A 21,162-nucleotide genomic window follows, 5' to 3' on the forward strand; every position below is an offset into this window, starting at 1 on the left:
TTACTTTAATAAGTTGGGTTATAGATGTGCGGTCCACAAAGTACACACGGCTGGGAAAGAGTAGTAGACTGATAGCCGACAGGTCCAGTCTCAGTTTCTAACTTCACTGATTGTTTACAGTTGACAATAATAAGGTCTTTTTAAATTTTATTTAATTTTATTTACTTTTTTGTGCAAAGAGTTTATACGCATCATTCCTGTTCCCTTACTAGAAGAGCTAAATGCTCAGTATCACTTAGTAAAGTTATGACTGTTAGTTGGGGTTCTCCCAAAGTCATACCACATTATTGTCTTTGTGCTGGAAGAGATAAATACAGTCTGTAGGAAAGGTACGTTTACCCCTTAATTTCTTATTTTTAAGAGTGTCTACCACTTGAGGTTGTTAGGAACATGAAAGGAGATAGCCTCATCAAACCCTCAGCAGTGTCGCACCTAGCAAGCCCCTCGAGTCTTAGCTACTACTAATACAGTGTATGGGACCTTGTTCTTGGTTTCTTTCGGCCTTAAAAATGTACATTGCGCGTCTTGCATTTTAGGAAATGTTACATGAACAAAAATGCACTTTAGTGCCTTTTTCTTTTGAATTATTTATAATGTGACTTACAAAGAACTGGTTTAATAAATAATTGATTCTAATTTGGACTTTTTTTTTCCCTCCTAATCTTACTGTCTTTTTGCAGAAAAAACAAAGAGAATTTGAGGAATACATCAGAGACAAATACATCACAGCCAAAGCTGACTTCAGGACGCTTTTGAAAGAGACCAAATTTATAACCTATAGGTGTGTGCAATGAAATGTTTCATATCAGCAGTCATTGTCTTTACTAGTTCTTACTCTAATGGTCAAAGCATTCTTTGCATTCACACACATGTTGACATTATTAATTTTTAGGAATAAGAAGAAGCCAACTTTTATCAAAGGCCAAATACAGCCCATATCTACGTTACCTTTTTTTTTTTTTTTTTAAAGAAAGGGCCCAGATGTCAATTCTTATTTTGTGTTACCCACCCATCCAGTTTTTTAAACACACTTTTGTTTTTACTTCACTGCTTTTTTAGGAATACCCCTAACTATTTAAGAATTGTATTCGTGAAGAGACTTTTAAAATAATCCTTCACTATCCATTATCTTTGCTTCCTGTAAAGACTATTCATTGTTGTGGAATAGTTTGAAAGCTTGAAATCATCTTATTTAAGCTCAGCAAAAACTTTTTTTTTTTCCAGATGATAGCAGTTTGCTGGATACTTTAAAAATTTTAAATGATAAAGTCAGAGTTTTGAAACAAGATTTCTCTGTAACATGCCCGGTAGTTCCACATTCCCAACAGTTTACCATCAGGAAAACAAGTTAACGTTGCTTAGCAGTCAGTGCACAGGAAACAGTTTTGTTTCATGCTCCAGCTTTTCTTCCTTTAAGAGAAAAATTGGAAACATCTTAATGAAGGGTATGTGCACGGGAGGATAGATAGTGCTGAGGGTGTGGTTTTTAGGTATTTTGTCATTGGATTTTTTTGGTCAGGATCCTTAATGTTTTGCATCAGCTTGGGCTTTTAAATTAGATGTGAAGTAAGACTTCTTTCTACATTTTTATAGTTAATTTAGTGAAAGATGTGAAAGTGAAAGCTTGTGAGAGATGCTGGGATTGGCAGCCCCGCAGACTGAAGTCCTCTGTTCATCCACAGAACAGGTACAGCACGGGCAAGATTTACCCACCCACCCTCAGCCCTGATCTGGAGGGACCACCAGTAGGGGTGGGAGGGTAATTCAGCTTCTGAGGCCCTTTCACTCCTTGGAGTCTTTGCTGAGGCGACTTACAAAGGTGACCACTGCAGTGAAATTTTTCTTAAAAAAATAAATAAATAAAATGGAAACACGATTAGGAACTAGATGGACATTTCCAGCTCATTTCTGAAAGACCTAGGAACAGCAGTCAGTAATTCTTGGACTTCTTTTCTTATTTCAGATCCAAAAAGCTAATCCAGGAATCTGATCAGCACCTGAAAGATGTAGAAAAAATCTTGCAGAACGACAAACGGTATCTAGTACTAGACTGTGTGCCCGAGGAGAGGCGTAAACTGATTGTGGCATATGTGGATGACCTGGACCGCCGGGGTCCACCCCCGCCTCCCACAGCATCAGAGCCCACGAGACGATCAACAAAATAATTCTCAGTACTCTTCCACAGGGGGATCTTCATTCAAAACGCTTGCATGAGCCAATTTTCAGGTTTTTACATGTATGTGCATTAGTCAAACTATTGCAGAACCATCTGACGAACAGAAGGAGAAGCATTCGTGAACCGTTTCTGAACAGAGAACACTTTGGAAATAATTTATGCTTTTCTTGTGTGGCATGACTGACATACATACTCAAATATAGGCTGTCTCTAGTAAATCTAAAATCTCGAAGCTAAAAATCATCCTTTTATGAGGTGTGGAAGTCAGTGACTTTTGGTGACGTTCTTTCTAGCAGTGTTAAACATGCAAGACGTAAGAGCATTTGTGGTTTGAACTTGCAGGATGCAAATACCACATACTCCAAGAAAACCTAAGTTGGGGGTTGTTCTGTTTTGATTTTGTTTTTTAAAGCGGGTAAAAGAGAAAACACTGAAAATTGAATTCTTATCTTCCAGAGGCTAAGATTATTATAATGGACATACTTTTACCTTTGTCTCTAAAGAACACTTTAGTTTTGTTTGTTCACTTATGTGCTTTGATTATCCCCTCAGAATTAGAGGCCAAGTCTTGTTGTTTAGCCTAAGAGAAGATTTATTTAGTAATGTCTTCTCAGGTATGGAACCATGGTCATAACTAACATATTGGCCAGAATAGGACTGCTGGTTAAACACATTTTATTTACCATTAAGTGATCTTTATCAATATTCTGGATTAGACAACAAATTACCTTTCTTGGGTGTTCCCTGTAAACTATACTCCTGTTTGAATGTTAAACTTTTGTTTCTAAAGTTTAATTTTAAGATGTTTGAATGTTCAGTTTATGTATTTGAACTACAATAAACCAACCCTTTTTATATATGTGGATTGTATATGATTATTGTTAAAGAATTTTTTAAAAAAACTTCTTTTAAACCTGTTCTTAAAAGCAGTAGCAAATGTAATTTGGCACAAAGAAAGTTGACTTTACATCTTAAATATCACGTAGTTTTTAAAGGTTTGAATATAATAAATTATTTGCAGTATAAAAGGGAAGGAATGTAAAGAACCACTTTGGTGCTCAGTCTCTCAGCAATATCTTATTGCTTCGTAGCAAGAAGATGCGGATTTGTTATTCTCTTGTTTTTGTCTTTTTATGTTACATGTGGCTGATTGATGCCTTCTTGGCATCCTTTCAGTGGGTCCTGCATATCATACCATGATACCCACCTTTGACCCCCACTTGCTCTTTCTAGCTGTACCTCCCCAGTTTAAAGACTCCTCTCTCTGTCTCCTTCCTTCATAGATTTCTCATTTCAGAGTACCGCATAAATGCTTAAGAAAAATATGTTAAACTGGATAATTTGTTTTCCCTGTTATCTCACACCAGCTGTGATTGCAACAAAACAGAAAATGAGGAAGAACCAATAGATCTGTATTTGTATGTCATGTGCACACAGACACACATCACGTGCATACACAGACTCATTCACACTTATGTTACTTAGTACTTAGCTTAAGCATATTAAGTGCCACAGAAATTGTGTATAGGAAACAAATTACCTAAGGTCTTAACCTCTACAACTGAAAATTAAGATATTTTTCTCCCTTTTCTCGAAGGTCATTTTTATAATTCCACTGAGTGGCTTTTAAGTTCTGTGAGGAATGAAACTGCAATGTTTGCCAAAAGGAACACAACTATTATAGGAATATAACCTACAAAAGTGAACTTTCTAGAATGTTTTATTTTTCTAAATTCCACATAGTATTGTTTGCCCACTCACTACTTTCTGTTTTTCACAGTTGCAAAGTGTGGAAAAAAAAATGGTTTGGTGATATCTATTCTAATTTCCTACTTCCGTTGTATTTGGGATTGATTGTTCATTTAAGGTGCAAATCAAACTTTACTATGCAGATTTCTTTAAAAGATCAAGTCAGGACTGTGTATTAGGTTCTTAATGAAAAGGTCATTGTAATTACACTGTCTCAAAATGTCCATCTTGACTTGGCGCTTACCAGCAAACTCCTTAAAAATACTTGATTCAGTTTACCCTGAGACCTATATCAGTGTTAAGGTCTGACCTCCCCGTAAAGCCCCATTGTGCCAAATGATGATTTTGAAAGGAGCATTCAAGACAAAGACAGCTTTTTAGGTCTCCAAAACTATCTGAAATAAAGCAATTGTTTTTATTTGTTTACAAGTTAAAATGTCAAACACTGGAAGCTTACATCCAACATTTACTATATATAATGAACAGTCTTGAAATCAAATAGTTCATCACAGACAATTTTAAAGGTACTCCCTTTGTATAACTATTGTCTCACAAAACAATATTTGGATATTTGGGTTAAATTGTACTTTGTGATCTTGTGAGCCTTAAAATAAAATTTGTAATGAACTAAGTAAAATGAAAACAGCCCTATCTTCTGTGTTGAAAAAGCAAACCACAACCATTTGTAAAGACAAAAGACAAACCAAAAAACCCACAGACTGAACGTTGTTTTAAAGATAAAAGTTCCATCCATGGCATATTTTTGTATTTTAAGTTCTCCATGGCTTGGCCTAAAGGCAGTTTTTTTCTGAGGGAAACCCTCAGTGCAAATACCCCAGAGTTCCATTACAAAGTAATCAAGAATTGGGGATAAGTGTCCTTATAGCCAACAGGAAAAGAAATGTATCATAATCATTATGTTTATTGGGTATACTTTACCTTGCTGTAAAATGAATAGTTAATTGCCTTTTACTCGAATTATACTGGTAGTATGTTTGGGAACACAAAATTTAATAGCACTGCTTTTCTTTCTGCATCGCCCTTGTGCTGTTTTCTGTTCTTAGCCAAATTCTGTCTTGTGTCCATGGAGTTTTTCTTTTCTTACTAATTTTCTTTTTTTTAATAATATACACTTTTCCTGTTACTCTTGATCATCTTTATAACAAAGACCCTTAGGTATTTGGGCAGGGTTCAAGTTCAGTGTTCAGGAGACATTTAGTACCATTTAACAAGAAAGATGACCATCCCTATTCCTTCATACTTGAGGGTTGCCTTCAGCAATTACTACCTTTATCATTGACTGTAGCTTCTATTTATCTTGACTGAAAGGAGATATTGGGAGGAACAGGTAATTGGGAAGAGAAAGAAGGACAGTTCTAAAAGTTCTCTCTCCATATCAGAATTTAGAATGTCATGCTAAGCTGCTAAAATCCTCAGACTTAGAAACTGAAGACAGGTGGCTTTACAAAGACAAGTGAAGCAGGTTGTTTAGGATAAGGCGAAGTGTGGATTTACTTAAACTTAGGCAAAAATAAGCCATGGTTTGAAATCAGTCCCCATTAATTAAGGTGGTGGTCCTTCCTTATTTTGTAACCTTCAGTCATGGAAATTCTACATGGATTAAGCAAATGAAGGTAACTCCTTAACATTCATTAATGTTTTTAAAATCTCTTAAGTGGAAGTAGTTTTTGAGTTTTGGTTATATGAAAGTTTGATAAGGAACGTTAAGGTTAAGGCTAGCAGGTTCAGGAAGAAAGTAAAAGGAAAGGAGTTCAGCTTTTGGCAAAGATGGGCTCTGCTCCACCCAGTACAGACAGGGTGGACCTAAGGAGTACCCAGTAGAACCGATTGTGAACAAGGGACAAAATATCTGGAATTTCTAGTGTGTGTGCCGGAAGCATCTTCTTCACACAACACTTAGTTTAACTCTTTGGATAGCCAGGATATAATTCTGAAATGCAATCATTATCCCTACCATGGTGTTCTACTTACCAAATTGCACATTTTGAAAATGCATACTGGGAAGCATTTTTGTAATTCCTAGCGTTAGTAATTGTATTGTGTTGTATATGGTAAAGGCTGTAGTGTGGACAAGCAGCAGGACAAGTCAATACAATAATCACAATTTGTTTTGCTTTGAAACAATCTATTTGTCACAATCTCCCGTCTCCTGATCTTCATGTTCCCAGGGAATAGGGTCATTGTCTTGCACACAAGGGACCGTGTCCCTCTCATGCCAAAACTGCTCTACATCAGGGAGGATGGGGATCTGTGCCTTCTCACTTCTCTCTATGCCAGAGGAGGGAGAGCCGGTTTTCTCTTTTTCTGGGATGGATGTTGGGGACTCGGGAGATGGGTCATTGTCGGGAGGGACCTCTGAGTCACCAGCTGGTGTTTTCTGAGACTCTGAGGCAGTCGGTTGCTTTTTGGTTATCATCCATTTCCATAAGCCTTTCAAGTCTTCCTTGAACTCCTCTGACATCACTAGAAAAATGAGAGGATTTGCCGAAGAGATGGAAAACATGAGGACTTGAGACAGGGCTATAAAACCTTGTGGTGGGGCCGGGCCTCCGGCCTTCATGTGCCATATCCACAGCCAGGCTACCCATTCAGGGAGCCAGAGGACAGCCGAGGTGACAGCAATGCTCAGCAACATCACTGTGAGTTGCTTGGAGCGCATCTGGTTTCTAAGATTTTGAGTCTTAGTTCCTCGTTTTTTACACTGGCCATAAGCTCTCCAGAAATAAAAACTGGCAAGGAGTGATGGAAGGCAAAATGCCAGGAGAGGGTAGAGCTTACCAAACATGGCCATGAACTCTTCGGCCACAGGGGGTACATCCATGAGGCACATTTCCACACCCGCATGAAGCCTGGTGGTGCTAAAGAACCACTCGGGTAGGGGTAGCAGGCTAGCCACAGCCCAGATGGCCACCAGCACTGACCAGATGGTGCAGTTGTGGATACTTACTTGCTTGGCTGGGTCACTTGCATACATGAAGCATACTTTGGCCACTGCAACGATCGTCAGGCTCTTGGCTGCCATGCACGTGTGGATGAACCAGTCAGAGGACTTGCAGACAAACCAGCCGAGGTCCCAAACACTTTTGAAGTATGCTGTAGCTCGGACAGGTGCAGAAAAGAGCAGGAGAGAGAGATCGGCCAGGCTGAGATTCAGAATCAGGGAGTGGATCATGGACGGCTTTCCTTTCCAGGCGCTGTGAAGGAGGACGCTCATCACGCAAACGTTCCCCAAGAAGCCCACCAGGCAGACGGCCACCAAGAGAGCTGGGACGATGGTCCTCCAGTCCTTAGAGTCAGAGGGCAGGTACCCTCCGGCAAAGTGGAGATGAGCCGACATGTTCATGGTGCTGGAGTTGGAGCCTGCAAAGGCGGTTGCCAGCATCACCTTTCCCACACAGCTTGTCCTTACAGAAGTCTGCTTCTTTTTGTCTTTCTGCCTCAGCTCTTTAGCTTAGGAAATAAATACACTGTCATGAGTGTCCAGTGACACCTCTGGGCCCTCCCCCTTGTTTGTTTCCTGAGAGCGGAATGTGGAAGAAGGTTGATTGCTCACCTCTGCTCTGTTGCATGCGAGACATCACCGCTGCACTGAACGGCAGGCAGTGGGGACGCTTGGGTGCTGCTCATTAGCAAGCTTTGTGTCACATTGCCAGCCCTGTGGCGCTAAAACCCCATATACTCATAAATGATAAATGAGGACAACATACGTGTAAGTGGGATGTATTCCTGGGGGGTCATGAGCCAGTCAGGCAATTATTTTCAACCAGCTGTTTCTAAAATCTTGACTGCAGTCTGTAAATCAGCAAACACTGTGGCTGAGAAGTGACTTGTGCACTCCAGCCTGCCCCAGAATCACCTGCATACCTGATCCAGTGGGTCAGGAGTAAGGCCCAAGAATGTGCATTTCCAACAAGTTCCTGGCGGTTGTGGATGTTGCGGGTTGGGCGGGAAGTGGGGGGGACTGCCCTGTTTTAAAGCAAGAACGAGTGCTGCTTTTCCGCCTGCACTGAGGAGCTCCTCCCTTGACCCAGCCTACCCACCAGCCGCCACCTGAGGTCAAGCGCACAGAGCTGGATAAGGAAAACGAAAACTGCAAAGAAGACCTATGTAAAAATCTAATCACAGACAGGTTTAGTCTAGTGTATCCAACTATTGTGAGTTTTTTAGAAGTGATTTTAGACTCTGACTTAGACTATGTGGAATATGATTTCAACAGGTGATGATGATGATGAAGGCAAAACAAGTGATGAGTTAGGCTGCTTTGCAGCGAGAACTCCTAGAAGGTTTACTGAGACAAGAGGAATAAAAGAAAAACAATTTCTATGTGGAAGGCATTTAAGGCGTTTTAAAAAAAGTTACATGTTAACGTTGGAAAACGAGGAAGTTCTTGGAAAAAAAATTATCCTAGTGCTAGTCTTGACACTTTATGGTGGGCAGTGGAAAGATGCTCTGGAGGAGTCAGAGGAGAATTGTTCAGGGAAAGGGGTTTGTGGGATTGCCGTGAAGATGCGTCCTGCTCGGAGTGTAGCTGAACCAGAAATGCTTAGTATTGGGCACTGAGAATGTGCTGGGCTGCGAGTACGACCTTTGGGTTCTGGTACTAGCTCTGCTTTCACCAATTTGTCTCTGGAAAGTAAGGGGATGACACTTCAGAATTCCTCAAAGCCCCAACCTCACCTGATAAGAACGGATGGAATAAACAGCTCCTGATTTTTGGAAAGGCTGTCTGTGGCACCGGGTTTCTTTGTGTCTGTCTGCCTTCTCTCTCCCTCTGGAAAGTCAGGGTACTTCAGAAACAGTAATTGGCTCAGTGCCTTGTCCCAGCAACTGCCATAACTCTCAGTTTGAGCTATGGCCAGGGAAATAATATGCGCACACCCCAAAAGTACCCCTTGTGGGGGTAAAGAGGTCACGCCATCTTCTAAGGAGGAAAACAGGGGCGAGGGGCTTGTAGAGAAACTTCTGGAGCACTACTTGGAGCAAATGGACATGGTGTGAATTAGAGACTACCTGGTGTATGTGGAGGACATCCATTCAGGACCAGAGACAGAGACTCCTTGACATCCTGGCTTAAAGCTTAGGACGCTCCAGGCTCCCGAAGACACGTGACAGACAGCTAAATGAGTTCCAGAAGGCTTTAACGTCACAAAAGTCTGATCTTTAAAAGACAACTAGGGAAACGAAGGCCCGTCAGTCATGTGGTTCTCCCCCAGTCTACTAAAATGGACTTGGGGAAGGATCCCCTGGTGCTCCAGCTAGAGACCAAATGTTTGGCCTGAAGGATGGGAAGGCTGAGTTTTCCACAGTTTTTGGAGGTAATGCACTTTAACTTTATATTTTGAAAAAATTGCAGACTTAGAGAAAAAAATGCAAGACCTTATGCAATTCATATATACTTCATCCAGACTCACTGGTTATTAACATTTAGGCACATTTGCTCTCTCTCTCTCATGTATATGTGCCCGTATGTGTATAAATACACATACATATTATTATTTTCTGAACCCTCTGAGAACTAGAAATGAGTTTTTGAGTGTTCTTCCTGAATCATCATTAACCATAGAAATCAAAATGAGACTACGTGCTTGTAGCAAAAAGATTCCTTTGGCAAGCCCCAGTACCAAGTCCCAGTTTCTGTTTCTCTTTTGATCTATCAGCACTTGGGCCTCTAGGTACTGACAAGTGTGATCTGTAGCTTGTGTCCACTTTTTCTTCATTTTAATATCATTTCCACTTAAAGGCTAAATGTAATTTAGCAAACCTAAAGGAAAAAAAAACACTATATGCATGTTTCTTATTTGTAAGTTGATTTTGTTGATAACACATTTACTTTAATACAGGATTAAGTTGTATGCATAATGGACATTTGTCAGGTTTCCCTGGTTTTATTTATTTTGGGGAGTTACCTAGTATTTGAATCCCTTTCCTGTTTGATAGACGGGATCATGGGGAGAAATTATGTGGGGGAGGTAGACTGAGCAATACAATACAGAAATAAAAAGGAGAGTTATATGGGATGAAAAGCAGAAGTAGCCTCCCCACCCCCAAAATGCTGGAAACAACCCAAATGCCCACATTGGTGAATGGATAAACAAATTGCTACATTTGTACAAGGGAATACTATCCAGCAATATAAAAGAATGACACATACTACAACAGAGGTGAATCTCAAAAATACTATGCTAAGTGAAAGAAGCCAGACACAAAGACCACAGTTGTGAAATTCCTTTTATATGAAATGTTCAGAAAAGGCAAATATTGGAGACAGAAAGTAGATAGTGGTTCCTGGGGCCAGGGGTGGGAAAGGGAGTGAGTGCAAATGGGCACAAAGGATCTTTTTGGAGTGATGGAAGTGTGTTAAAATTGGATGGTTACACAATTCTGTAAATGTGCTAAAAATCTTGACTTGTACACTCAAAATGAGTGGATATTATGGTATGTAAATTATACCTCGATAAAGCTTTTTTTTTTTTTTAAGAGTTATTTGGGATGGAGTAAAGGTAAAGAGCAAATATGTCCCTGCTCTTAGAATGCTCAGGAGGCTCCAGTAGAGGGGATATTCTAATCTGAGACTGTTTCTACAAAAACAAAGGGTAGAGCCAGGGAGAGGGATTGCAGTTTAGAAGGACCAAACCAAAAGACAGTCCTGGGCAGGGAAGGAGGATTATCAGAGGGCAGCAGGGAGAAAGGGAGACGTCTCAGAATTTGCTGTCTCTGGTGCTGGTTCCCAGCTTGGAAATGGACTCCCAACAAAGTCTTTTCCCTCTACTCCACACTCATGCGAGGCCCCAGAAACAGTGCAGCTACCACCTCCTTCCCAGCAAAAGCCTCCGCGGGCGCCAGGCTGTTTTTCCTGACAGGGATACCACCTATAGCAATGATGTTAAGGGGAAGCCCTGGTAATGGAGCAGCATTAATAAAACAACAGATAATTTAAGGCATAGACATTTAAAAAAAAATTCAATTTGCAGAGGTGCCTGGGTGGCTCAGTCGGTTAAGTGTCTGCCTTTGGCTCAGGTCATGATCCCGGGGTCCTGGGATCGAGTCCCGTGTCGGGCTCCATGCTCAGCGGGGACTCTGCTTCTCTCTCTGCCCCTCCCCACCACTCGTGCTCTCTCTCTCTCTCAAATAACTAAATAAAATCTTTAAAAAAATTTCAAGTTGTAAAGGACCTCAACCAGCTTAAACTTCAAAAGAACCCAGACAAAGCAAACTAGTGGCCATGTTTTTAAGTGGCTTTTAAAAAATTTTAATTCCAGTGTTGTTAACCTGCAGTGTTACCTTAGTTTCAGGTGTGCTAAAGTGGCTTTTGATAAAAGCAGAGCTGAGTGGGCTCTCTTCCGGGGCTGGGACAAGCTTACCCCATAGTTCAGGTCCAGGGAATGGTGAGTGATACTAACAATCATTTACTGGGGGAGTCCTCAGTGCCAACCTTGGTGCTCCACGTTCTACCCACGGAATCCTCAGGACAGCTCTTAGAGAGGGGGCTGCTCCGACCGCCTTCTTACAGATGGGGACTCTGAGGCCCAGAGACCCGAAATTATTTGCCTGTGGGTCTGTAGAGCTCACAGCCAACAGATGACAGAGTTGGGATCAGGACCCAGAGTTAGGGACCCAGAAGTGGTGTCCACAAATAGTGTGCTATCCTGCCCTCCTAAAGAATTAGCTGTGGGATATTTCCTGTTCATCACGATTCTGAAGCTGGTAGAGTTCAGTTCAACAACAGGTATTGAGCCCATTGGCTCTGGGAATATAAAGTTTGTGTATTTTCCTTTCAGTGAATATTTACCAAGCCACTCCTCTGTGCCGAACACCAAACATCTGTGCTAGACCTTGGCCCCCCAGGTGGTGGAAGAGTCCCTTTTCTTAAGGAGCCGCGATCCAGGTAGAGGCATGAACCTACAGGAAAGTTCAGAGACAGGGCTGTAAGAGGCTGGCTGTTGTGGGGGCCTGAGTGGGGGCACCTAGAGCAAACCAAGAGTCGGTGGTGAGCGTCTGGCAAAAGCCTCCTGCAGATGTGAAATCTAAGCCAGGACCTCAGCCCTGCCCTTCCCTGCGCGTCTCGGCTAGAGCCTTTGTGGAGTTCATGCGTGCTGTGTATTCGGTATCCCTGTATGACACCCAGCAGAAAACAGCTCTTTCTTATCAGAGAAGTTAGCATGGTTGACATCAGGTCTCCGAGAGTTAAGGTCTCTCTCTGCCTGTAGGTGCAGTCTCTGAACATGGCAGGTGCAGCTCTGGGAGGCGCAGAGTGGATCGGGCTGGGCTTTCCTGGCCAGCTGCAGCTGGGGAGTTTGCTGAGCATGCTCCGCTCTGGCTGTGCGGGCACTCTGTAAGTTAGCCCTCAGCGATCCAAATTCCTTGCCATCCCCTCACTCCCCCTCCCACTGCTGAAGAGGGGTCACGGTGCACTGTTGGTGCTTCCTTCTTTGCTGACGGCTTTGCTGTGTTGAGGGTTGCTTTCCCCAGTGCCCCGGTCATGCCATTTTTTGGACCACAGTTACCTTGTTGGTGTGGAGTCACTTTGGCTGGGGGTCTTCCTGACCGGCACATCCCATTATTGCAGGTTTAGGGTCATGGAGGGTTGTTTCAGGCTTCAGGTGCAAGCTGAGTGAAAATCTGTCTCTAAGGTTAAGTGTTGACTAGGTCTGGCTGGGTCTAGGTGGCCACTCCTACAAAACAGCACCCCTCCTCCTGTTTCTGCTGTTTGTTATGTGCCTCTTAAGTCCACTGTCTGGATGACTATCCTGTAGATTTCAAATTCCACAGACTGCGAGTCTGGAGATCGGAACCCTGCCCTGAAAAAAACGAGACTGTTATATCCGAAAGAGGCCCCTCTGCATTGTGTGGGTCAAAGCTTCATTGTCCAGCTGTGAAGACAGATGCTCTGACCGTGGACGTGACTTGTCCTGTTAAGGCCACTGGCTCCTGGCTAGCAGGGCACAGGCTGGGATCCGTGAGGCCAAGTGGCTTCTTGTTTCTTCCATCGTCTTGGACTTTGTCCTGCTAGGGATTTTTGTCTTTGTGAATAATTCATGTTTTGATTTTTATGGACGATAAAATTTGGATGTGGATGTGAAGTCTCTTTGGAAAGCGTGAGAATGGTAAGAATATAGGATGCATCTTGCCTGCTTAGGCAGAACTTGAAAAAAATCACTCCTAGCTAGTCCCATTGAAACACAGCTGTGGTCGATATCGTGATGTATTTTCTTTGATCTTTTTTTTAATGAGAGTTTGTTTTCTGTTGTTAAAATGCAAATGATAATTGTAGCTATGATCTTTGTTATAATGTCATGAGAGGCCCAGTCAAAAAGACCCTGGAGTCTCAGGGATTGATGTCACCACTGTGAAGATGACACAGGTCGGTGTTTGTTGGTGCACATTGTCTTAGGAGGACAGAGTCTTTTCAGCAAGTAAAAGACAAATATTTCTTTGGGCCCAGAATGGTTAAAATCCTGCTTTGGACACAGTCAGCCCATCCCTGGCTCCAGCTCTTTTGTTTTGTTAGGATATCATTTGTGGCTGGTCCTTAAGGAATGACAGGTCCAATCATTTAGAGGAAAATCTAATTAAAAAAAAAAACAGTTCCTTTGCCATGTCCATTTCTTTGACCTTTTTTAAAAAAGAACTTGATTGAACTATGATTCACATGCCATACGAGCAGCGCCAAGTGTACAATTCAGTGGTTTTTTTGTATTTACTCTTGGCACCTGGGTGCCCATCCTGATGGGATGATTTCCTCGGCACTGACTAAAGCTGTTTCCACGGCCGCCAAATCCAGCAGGTGGCGCTTGGCATTGTCACAAACCTCCCAGCACAGGATGAGCAGGGGAAGGAACGTGCAGTGTTCAGACGTGTGGTGGTCACCTGGTTTCCGCAGCAGGTTAAGGAAGAAGAAAGGACGTTGCCATCCCTGAGTCTGGGATTTGTTTTTCTTTTAAAAATGGGAGAGGCAGCTCTTGTGATCTGTAGGTTTTGTCCTTCCTGTTGACTCTGGCAGGGAAAGAAAGTTTAAAAAAATTTTGTTAAACATCCTTAATGACTATCATACTGCAAATCTTTGAAATGTTTGGATGGAGGGGAAGGAAGGCAAGGAGTTGGTTCCAAATATTTCAACTGGGTATACAACGTTGGTTCGGGTAGCTTTGAGGCTGAGTGCATTAAAAAAATTAATCTTTTTCAGCCCTTCATTATAAATCCTTGATGAAAGTTCAGGACATTCTTCTAAAACTTTTCTACTTTATGCATTATTTTACTCCCCTGCTAAGGACTTGTGATTGACAAGAGTTGAAATATGCAAGTTGGAATTACTCTCATGAAGTAGGTCTCTAATTTTCATTGTCATAAAAATTTTTTAAGGTGAAGGAGTTGATAATATCATCACTTTGTAGAAGAAAATGAAGCACCCCGGAGATTTTGACCTGATAGTAGTTACAAAGTGGGTTAACTGCGGGACTGAGCTAGACGAGGGATTCCTGATTCTGGTTCCAGCTTGTCCTACCAGGTAAGCCTCCCAGTGGGACATCAGTACCTGGACAGATGATTTCAGGTATTCTCTATTGGTTTCCTATTCCTGCTGTAATAAATTACCATGAACCTAGTGCCTTAAAACAGTACAAACCATCTTACAGTCCTGGAGACCAAAGGTCCTAAAGCGAAGTGTCAGCAGGGCTGCATTCCTTCCAGGAGCCATAGGGGAGAGTCTATTTCCTTCTTTTTTTCCAGCTCCTAGAGGATGCCTGCACTCCTTGATTTGTGGTCTGTCCTCCATATGCAAAGCCAGCAGCACAGCATCTCCCTCCAAACCCCCGTCTGACTTCTGCTTTTCTTATGGCGTCTCCTTCTCTGACTCTGAGCCTACTGCCTCCCTCATAGAAAGGACCCCTGTGATTACATCAGGCCCACCGGATAATCCAGGATCATTTTCTCATCTCAAAATCCTTACTTCACGCCTGGAAAGTCCTTTTTGCCATGTAAGGTAAATATTCACAGGTTCCTAGAGCACAGGCGTCTTTGGTGGAGGGGTATTATTCTCTGTTCCATGTATTCTAAAAGAAAAAAGTTCAGTGGTAGTGAATTTGGGAAATGCTGGACTAAACAAAGTTAAATAGGACTTCTCAGCACTTAAAAAAATATTAGAGTTTATATTTGTTGAAACTTTTGTATTTGTGATGCACTTTGCTAAATTTTACGTGGATTATCTCATTGTGACGATACTAAGGAGTTCAGTTATTCTCATTCATCAGATGAAGAAACTGAGGTTCAAAGGTAAATGACTTGCTCAAGGTCACACTGCTCTAAGTGGTGGAGCTAGAATTCAAACTCACATCTATCTGATGCTAGAGCTTGAGTCTTGAAGTTCCATGGTGTTAATACTCTGATATGTAAGGCAGGGGGTGTGGATGCAGAATTTTCTAGATGAACCTAGCCAGCATTATAGCATCTTACCAGGCTAGTGTTCTTCAGAACACTTTATGAAATGATAAACTTGGTGGCCTTGATAGCAATGTTAACCAGTAGTACTTTCTGTGATGATGGGAATATTCTATATCTCTACTTGCCAATATGGTAGCCACTAGCTACCTGTGGCAATTGAGCACTTGAAATGTTAAGATAGCTGAGGAACTGAATTGCAAGTTTTATTTGATTTAAATTATTTAAATAGAAATAGTCACATGGTGGGGGTAATAATAGTGCCTGGGTGGCTCAGTCCGTTAGGCCTCTGCCTTTGGCTCAGGTCATGATCCCAGGGTTCTGGGTTCGAGTCCTGCATCAGACTCCCTGCTCAGTGGGGAGCCTGCCTCTCCCTCTGCCCGCTCCCTCTCCCCCTACTTATGCACGCTCGGGCTCTCTCAAATCCTTCTGAGAAGGATGTGCTTTTGGGTGGAAGATGACAGTAAAACAGGATTTCAGGCGTCATGAGAAAAGCCAGTGGAGATCTGTAGACCATTGAGTCCCAGTCTTTGATACACCTATCTTGGTTGTTGGTTATCTGACAGTGTCCTGTAAACATGAATGTCCTAGTGGAAGTATTCTCAATTGTTCAAGACTCTATGAAGCCGTTCTATGTAACTGTGGGTAAATCAAGGCAGTAGGACTGAGGTCTTGTAAAGTCTTTGAAGCTAGTCTCTTTGAGGAGACAGTATGTACTTTGGTGAAAGATCATCCGTCATGTTGCAAAAAACAATACCATTAGAAATGCAAAGCAAGTACCAAGTTAATACTGTGGTCAATGGTGCTGACTCTTAATTTAGCTATGGAAAACCTTTCTTCACATGAAATCTTAGGCAGGAGCCCAATATCTGTCACAGATAAAATGAGAGCTGTTCTGTTTGAAGCAGTTGAGTGAATCATGGTCCTATTATCTGAGCCCCCTTCACTTACTATAGAGGCTTGTGAGGTACGTCTCGGAAACTCCAGGGTATATCCGTCACTGACAGAATCTAGAACAGAGGTTAAAAGCTCAGAGGCAGGAGAGCTTCTGGGTTTCTCAGGGGAGGCTGCAAGGGAGAAAAGAGATGTGACACCTCCCAGATGACTTTATATGCATATTTTCAAATATATTTCGTATGTAATTTTGAAAAGATGAAACTAGATGTCTTTGTAAATTTGCTCTTTCATATTCTGTCATAAATAACTTTGAACAATTGATCAACATCTTTAAAATGGATGCTGAGTGTTCTGTCACGTGTTTGTGCGGAACAGGGTATAAATTTGGGAGGAAGAGATTTTTTTAGGATTTCACGTCACTGATTGAAGTCAGGCCATTCCCATCAAACTTGGGTATAGTCCTTACTTAGAACCAGACTTAGCAATGACTAAAGAGCCATTGTTGCCCATAAATGTCACATGACACTGGAGATCATTGAACTGGGCTTTTAAATCTTGCTACGGTCATTTGCATTTCCTGTATCATGTGGGTACTGGGATTACCTGGACAATGGAATATTGAATCCTTGAGTTCTTCACATTATCCATTACGAGGTCTTTGCCCACTGAATCTTGAGCATTGCATTTCATGAAGTAACTAATTCAAAATCATGTGGTCAGTAAGTGATAGGCCTAGGATTTGATCCGAGGTGGTCTATCTTTGGCATTTGAGCTCCAAAACATTAATGTTTCCAAAATAAATTTTCTTTCTAATAACTGTAACTCTAAGTAATGAATTATCAAAGGGAGCTATGGGGTCCGCTCCTGGGGAATGGTAGAAATGTGTGTAATAGACACTGTCTCTGTGTTTGATATGAATTAGTTATTTCTCCTGTGATAATGACTAGAATCTAGACATTTTCTCATTGGACAGACAGGACTGCTTATATAAAACACTTTGGTAAAGACTTTCCATATATATTTCTGCATATTTAGAAATAAACCTATATATATATATATATATCCAGTTGTGAATGGGATCCTAGTAGATTCCATCATGAATGAATCTTTGTTTTTGGCTGTGTAATATCTGTAACAAAGTGGTACAAGTGGCTTTTATGCCTGGAGTGTGAATGGAGGTGACCTATGGAAAAGTGGGGCAGAGCTCTGTTCAAAGTGCAATTAACAAATATTATAAAAAACCCAGTAACTTGTCTTTAGAATTAATTGATATATTTCCTAGAATCAGACAAGTTTTTGTTTGTTTGTTTTAAGCAAATTCTGTGCACAATGTGGGGCTTGAACCCACAACCCTGAGATGAAGAGTTGAATGCTCTACCAACTGAGCCAGCCAGGTGCCCCAGAATCAAGTAAGTTCTTGGTCTTGTTTTTTGTCTTACATGGACAAACAGAGTTGACGGTCATAAAGCCTACACTCCACCAAGGCCAGATAGTTTTTAATACATTTTGGTGTGCTTACTGATGTCTTTTGCTATTTAATTTGTGCTGTGTTTGAGACCTATACTTCTGGTCACCACCTGCAATTTGAGTTTTCCAGTTCCCATCCATTTTTAATAGAAGTTCATGTAATGACACAATGTGGTAACTCAACTCTACCAAGACACTGCTGCCGAGCCTGAACTACTGATGAGCAGGCAGTGCCCCCTGGCGACAGCTGGAGGTATTGGTTCAACTGATGGGAAAAAGAGTCAATGTGATGTTCTAAAGGTAGTTGCTGAGTGCCTGTGAGTAACTGGCAAAAATAGGGGTGGAATGAAGGCTAGGGACTATTGTTGAATGGGACAAAGATGAAAAATACTTTTAATTGGGATAAAGACATCTCATTGTAGACAGAGGAAAACGAACACAGAGATAAAAAAAAGTTAAAGATTCTTATGAGAGGGCAGGTGTATAGTGTTCTAAACTGCATTGAGCGGCAGGTTTGGCCTTCTTGGGAGCTCGTTAGAAATGCAGAATCCCAGGTCCTACCCCATGGTCACGGAGTCAGAATCTGCATTTACTAAGAACCTCAGATGATTCATCTGCGCTGTGAAGTGTGAGAAACGCTGGTGCACAGCAGAAGTTTTGAGCTCTTGGACTTGAGATTTAGATAGAGCTGCATTGGAATCCGGGTTCTGCCGATCCTCAGCTGTGTGCCCTTGAGCAAGTAACAGGTGCTTCCGCTTCCTTACCCGTAAGTGAGGAAGACTTTGGATTACTGTAAGGCAGCCATCACCCCCGTCACTGCCAACGTCGAATGAGGGCTCACACGTTTTAGGCACTGTTCTGAGGTCTTCTTAATGAGATCTTGCAGGCGGCATGTCTAGCAAACGGTAAACGCTCACCAGTGGAAAAAATGCCGGGTCGTGATGATTGTAATCCTACAGCACGGTCTTTGAGCAAGCGGATGGAATGGAAATGCTTCAACAGAAGACACAAAGACTGTAGGGTTGGCAGGTGGGGCCTGGGGCCCGGGTGCCAAGGCCTTGGGGGAGCTTTGAGGACCAAATTCTCAAACTTGACCCCTCTTCATTAGTGATGCAAAAAAGATTATTTAAGATGAAACCAGTCTTCAGAAATCTTGCTTAATCTAATAAACAACTGGATATCTGTTTAAAACAGTGGTTCTGTAACCTTTTGGTCTGAAGATCCCTTGACACTCTTCACAATTATTGAGGCCCCACTCGGAGCTTTTGTTGATGTGGGTTGTATCTGTCAATATTGACCTTATTAGAAACTAAAAGCTGAGAAAAATTTTAAAGATTAATTCATTTAAAGGTATGTTTAATATACATAATAGTTTTTTTTTTGTAAGAAATAACTACACTTTCTAAGAGAAAAAAAATCTAGTGAGCAGTGTGGAGTATTGTATGTTTTTGCAAATCTCCTTAATACCTGGTTCAATAGAAGAGAGCTGGATTCTCCCTATCTGCTTCTCATTCAGTCTGTTGAAGTATCATTCATCATGTAGACTCTAGAAAATTCCATTGTACACTCATGAAAGCAGGAGAGTAAGAAAGGCAAATAACATTTTAGTATTATTAGAAAAGAGTTTTGATCTCGTGGGCCTCCTGTAAGGGTCTCAGGGACTCCCAGGAAACTGGTGGTTTAAAAGATGAGAATACATTCTTTGTAAACAAATAGATGTAGTTGAAGGCAAAAACTATTCTTTGAGATTAATTAATTGCTTAATGGGCCAGGGCTCTGCTGGGACCCCGAGTTGTACTTGTAATGCATGAAATGGTCTCTGTGAGCATTTGACTTCTCAGCTTTGCTAATTCGGATTGGTTTTACACACCTGTGGGGTTTATCGTATTTCCACGGAAGTCTTTTAATTTTAGTCTTCAAATTTTAATTTGATTAGGTGCACTTGGCAAATTACCTTTAGACTTTCAGTTCAGCTGCAAAATATTTGGCATTTTACATTCTTGGGCTGTTCTGCTGCTAGTTAGGAATGTGGTGATTAACTTGCAGGGTGGGATCAAAGCATTGCTTGGCTTTCCTGTCATATTTTATCTTCTAGAGAGAAGAGAATGGTGGTAAAAATAGAGCAGAAACCTCTAATTAAATATATGTCTTTCAAAATAGAACTGTCAGGGGAGCCTGGCGGGCTCAGTCGGTGGAGCCTGCGACTCCTGATCTTGGGACCATGAGTTCAAGCCCCACGTTGGGTAGAGACCTTACTTAAAAAACATAATAAATAGATAAAAATTAAAAACAAAATTAAGTTCTCAAAGTGTGTTAAGTTGGAGTGGGCTATAAAAATCTTTGCATGCTGGGCACCTGGGTGGCTCAGTTGGTTAAGCGACTGCCTTCGGCTCAGGTTATGATCCTGGAGTCCCTGGATCAAGTCCCGCATCGGGCTCCCTGCTCGGCGGGGAGTCTGCTTCTCCCTCTGACCCTCTCCCCTCTCATGTGCTCTCTCTCTCTCATTCTCTCTCTCTCAAATAAATAAATAAAATCTTTAAAAAAAAATAAAAATCTTTGCATGCTGATTGGGAAGGCCTTGTAAGGTAGTGATATGCCTTGCTTGGAGAACTGCATTTAGCATGAGTTCAGGGACAAAGAGCCTCTTGTGTTTTGGCCCCTTTTCTGTTGTGACACAGCTCCTTTGAGCACCATGTTGGGACAAGAAGGTACGCTTCCAGTCTTTGGGGTGGCTAAGTGCAGTGTTGCTCATTAAACTTGAGGACTAAATCGATATGTGTTAATCACATTCAGGGATATGGGGGGGAATTATTTCAAACTGACTATTTTGGGAAAAACCCACGAGGCTTTGTTATGCAAATGTCAAAATTCTGAATTTTCTTCGCAAATCTTAAACGTAATAAGAGTAATTTGTATGTTTGGCATGCCTGTTCGCTTCTTAAATGGTTGTCTGTTAAAGTCAAATTCAGTTTGTATTTCTTGAACACCTATCATGTGATGCTAGAAGAAGTTCAAGAATATGGTGAAAGAATTTTTGAGAGGCTGACCTAACTGCGGCTGGTAATGAGCCAGCTGGACTAATGTGGTAGCTTTATGCAGTTGCATGGATTTGCCAGCAGAGGGCGAGGGACAAAAGTCCCTTGCTGGCGAGGACACAAATGCTGGGTAACAGGTATGAATTCTAACACCTACACCATGTGTGGGCAGTGGAGACCCCCACGAATTGGAGCGGGGCTCTGGATTTCAAAGGACCAGTTTGCACTCGTTGCTAGCTGTTGGTTGCCTTGTATGAAGACAGCCCCATTTTTGGTCAGATGTGCTTTTTCAAGAGAAGAAAGTATTCCAGATTTCTCTGTGAAATTTTCTGATTGAAAACTAGTTCTTAATTTCTTTTAAAGCATCATTCAGACAAAAAAAGA

The 21,162-nt window shown here is 41.7% G+C and overlaps 2 protein-coding genes across 5 annotated transcripts in view; one reads left to right on the forward strand and one right to left on the reverse strand.

The window, feature by feature from the left end:
• Positions 1-3,035, forward strand: part of TCERG1 (transcription elongation regulator 1) — a 60,142-nt gene extending 57,107 nt beyond the window's left edge. For 3 of the 4 annotated variants that reach the window (XM_088023308.1, XM_028119064.2, XM_028119066.2), the window contains 2 exons: positions 681-781; positions 1,964-3,035. In XM_088023308.1, the coding sequence (XP_087879434.1) occupies positions 681-781; positions 1,964-2,165 (303 nt within the window). In that variant the 3' untranslated portion in view covers positions 2,166-3,035. Of the gene's footprint in view, positions 1-680; positions 782-1,593; positions 1,688-1,963 lie in introns of all 4 variants that reach the window. The other variant, XR_003611664.2, reaches the window with a different exon arrangement.
• A 3,036-nt stretch (positions 3,036-6,071) lies between these two features.
• On the reverse strand, positions 6,072-7,334 carry GPR151 (G protein-coupled receptor 151). The gene has a single exon (XM_028119046.2). It carries the CDS (start codon positions 7,326-7,328, stop codon positions 6,072-6,074), a length of 1,257 nt encoding a protein of 418 aa, XP_027974847.1. The 5' UTR covers positions 7,329-7,334.
• Between the last annotated feature and the right edge of the window lie 13,828 nt (positions 7,335-21,162).

Source organism: Eumetopias jubatus, unplaced genomic scaffold, assembly GCF_037043125.1.
Source record: "Eumetopias jubatus isolate StellerSeaLion01/CBP00866 unplaced genomic scaffold, mEumJub1_p1.0 scaffold_5, whole genome shotgun sequence".
NCBI classification, from domain to species: Eukaryota; Metazoa; Chordata; class Mammalia; order Carnivora; family Otariidae; genus Eumetopias; species Eumetopias jubatus.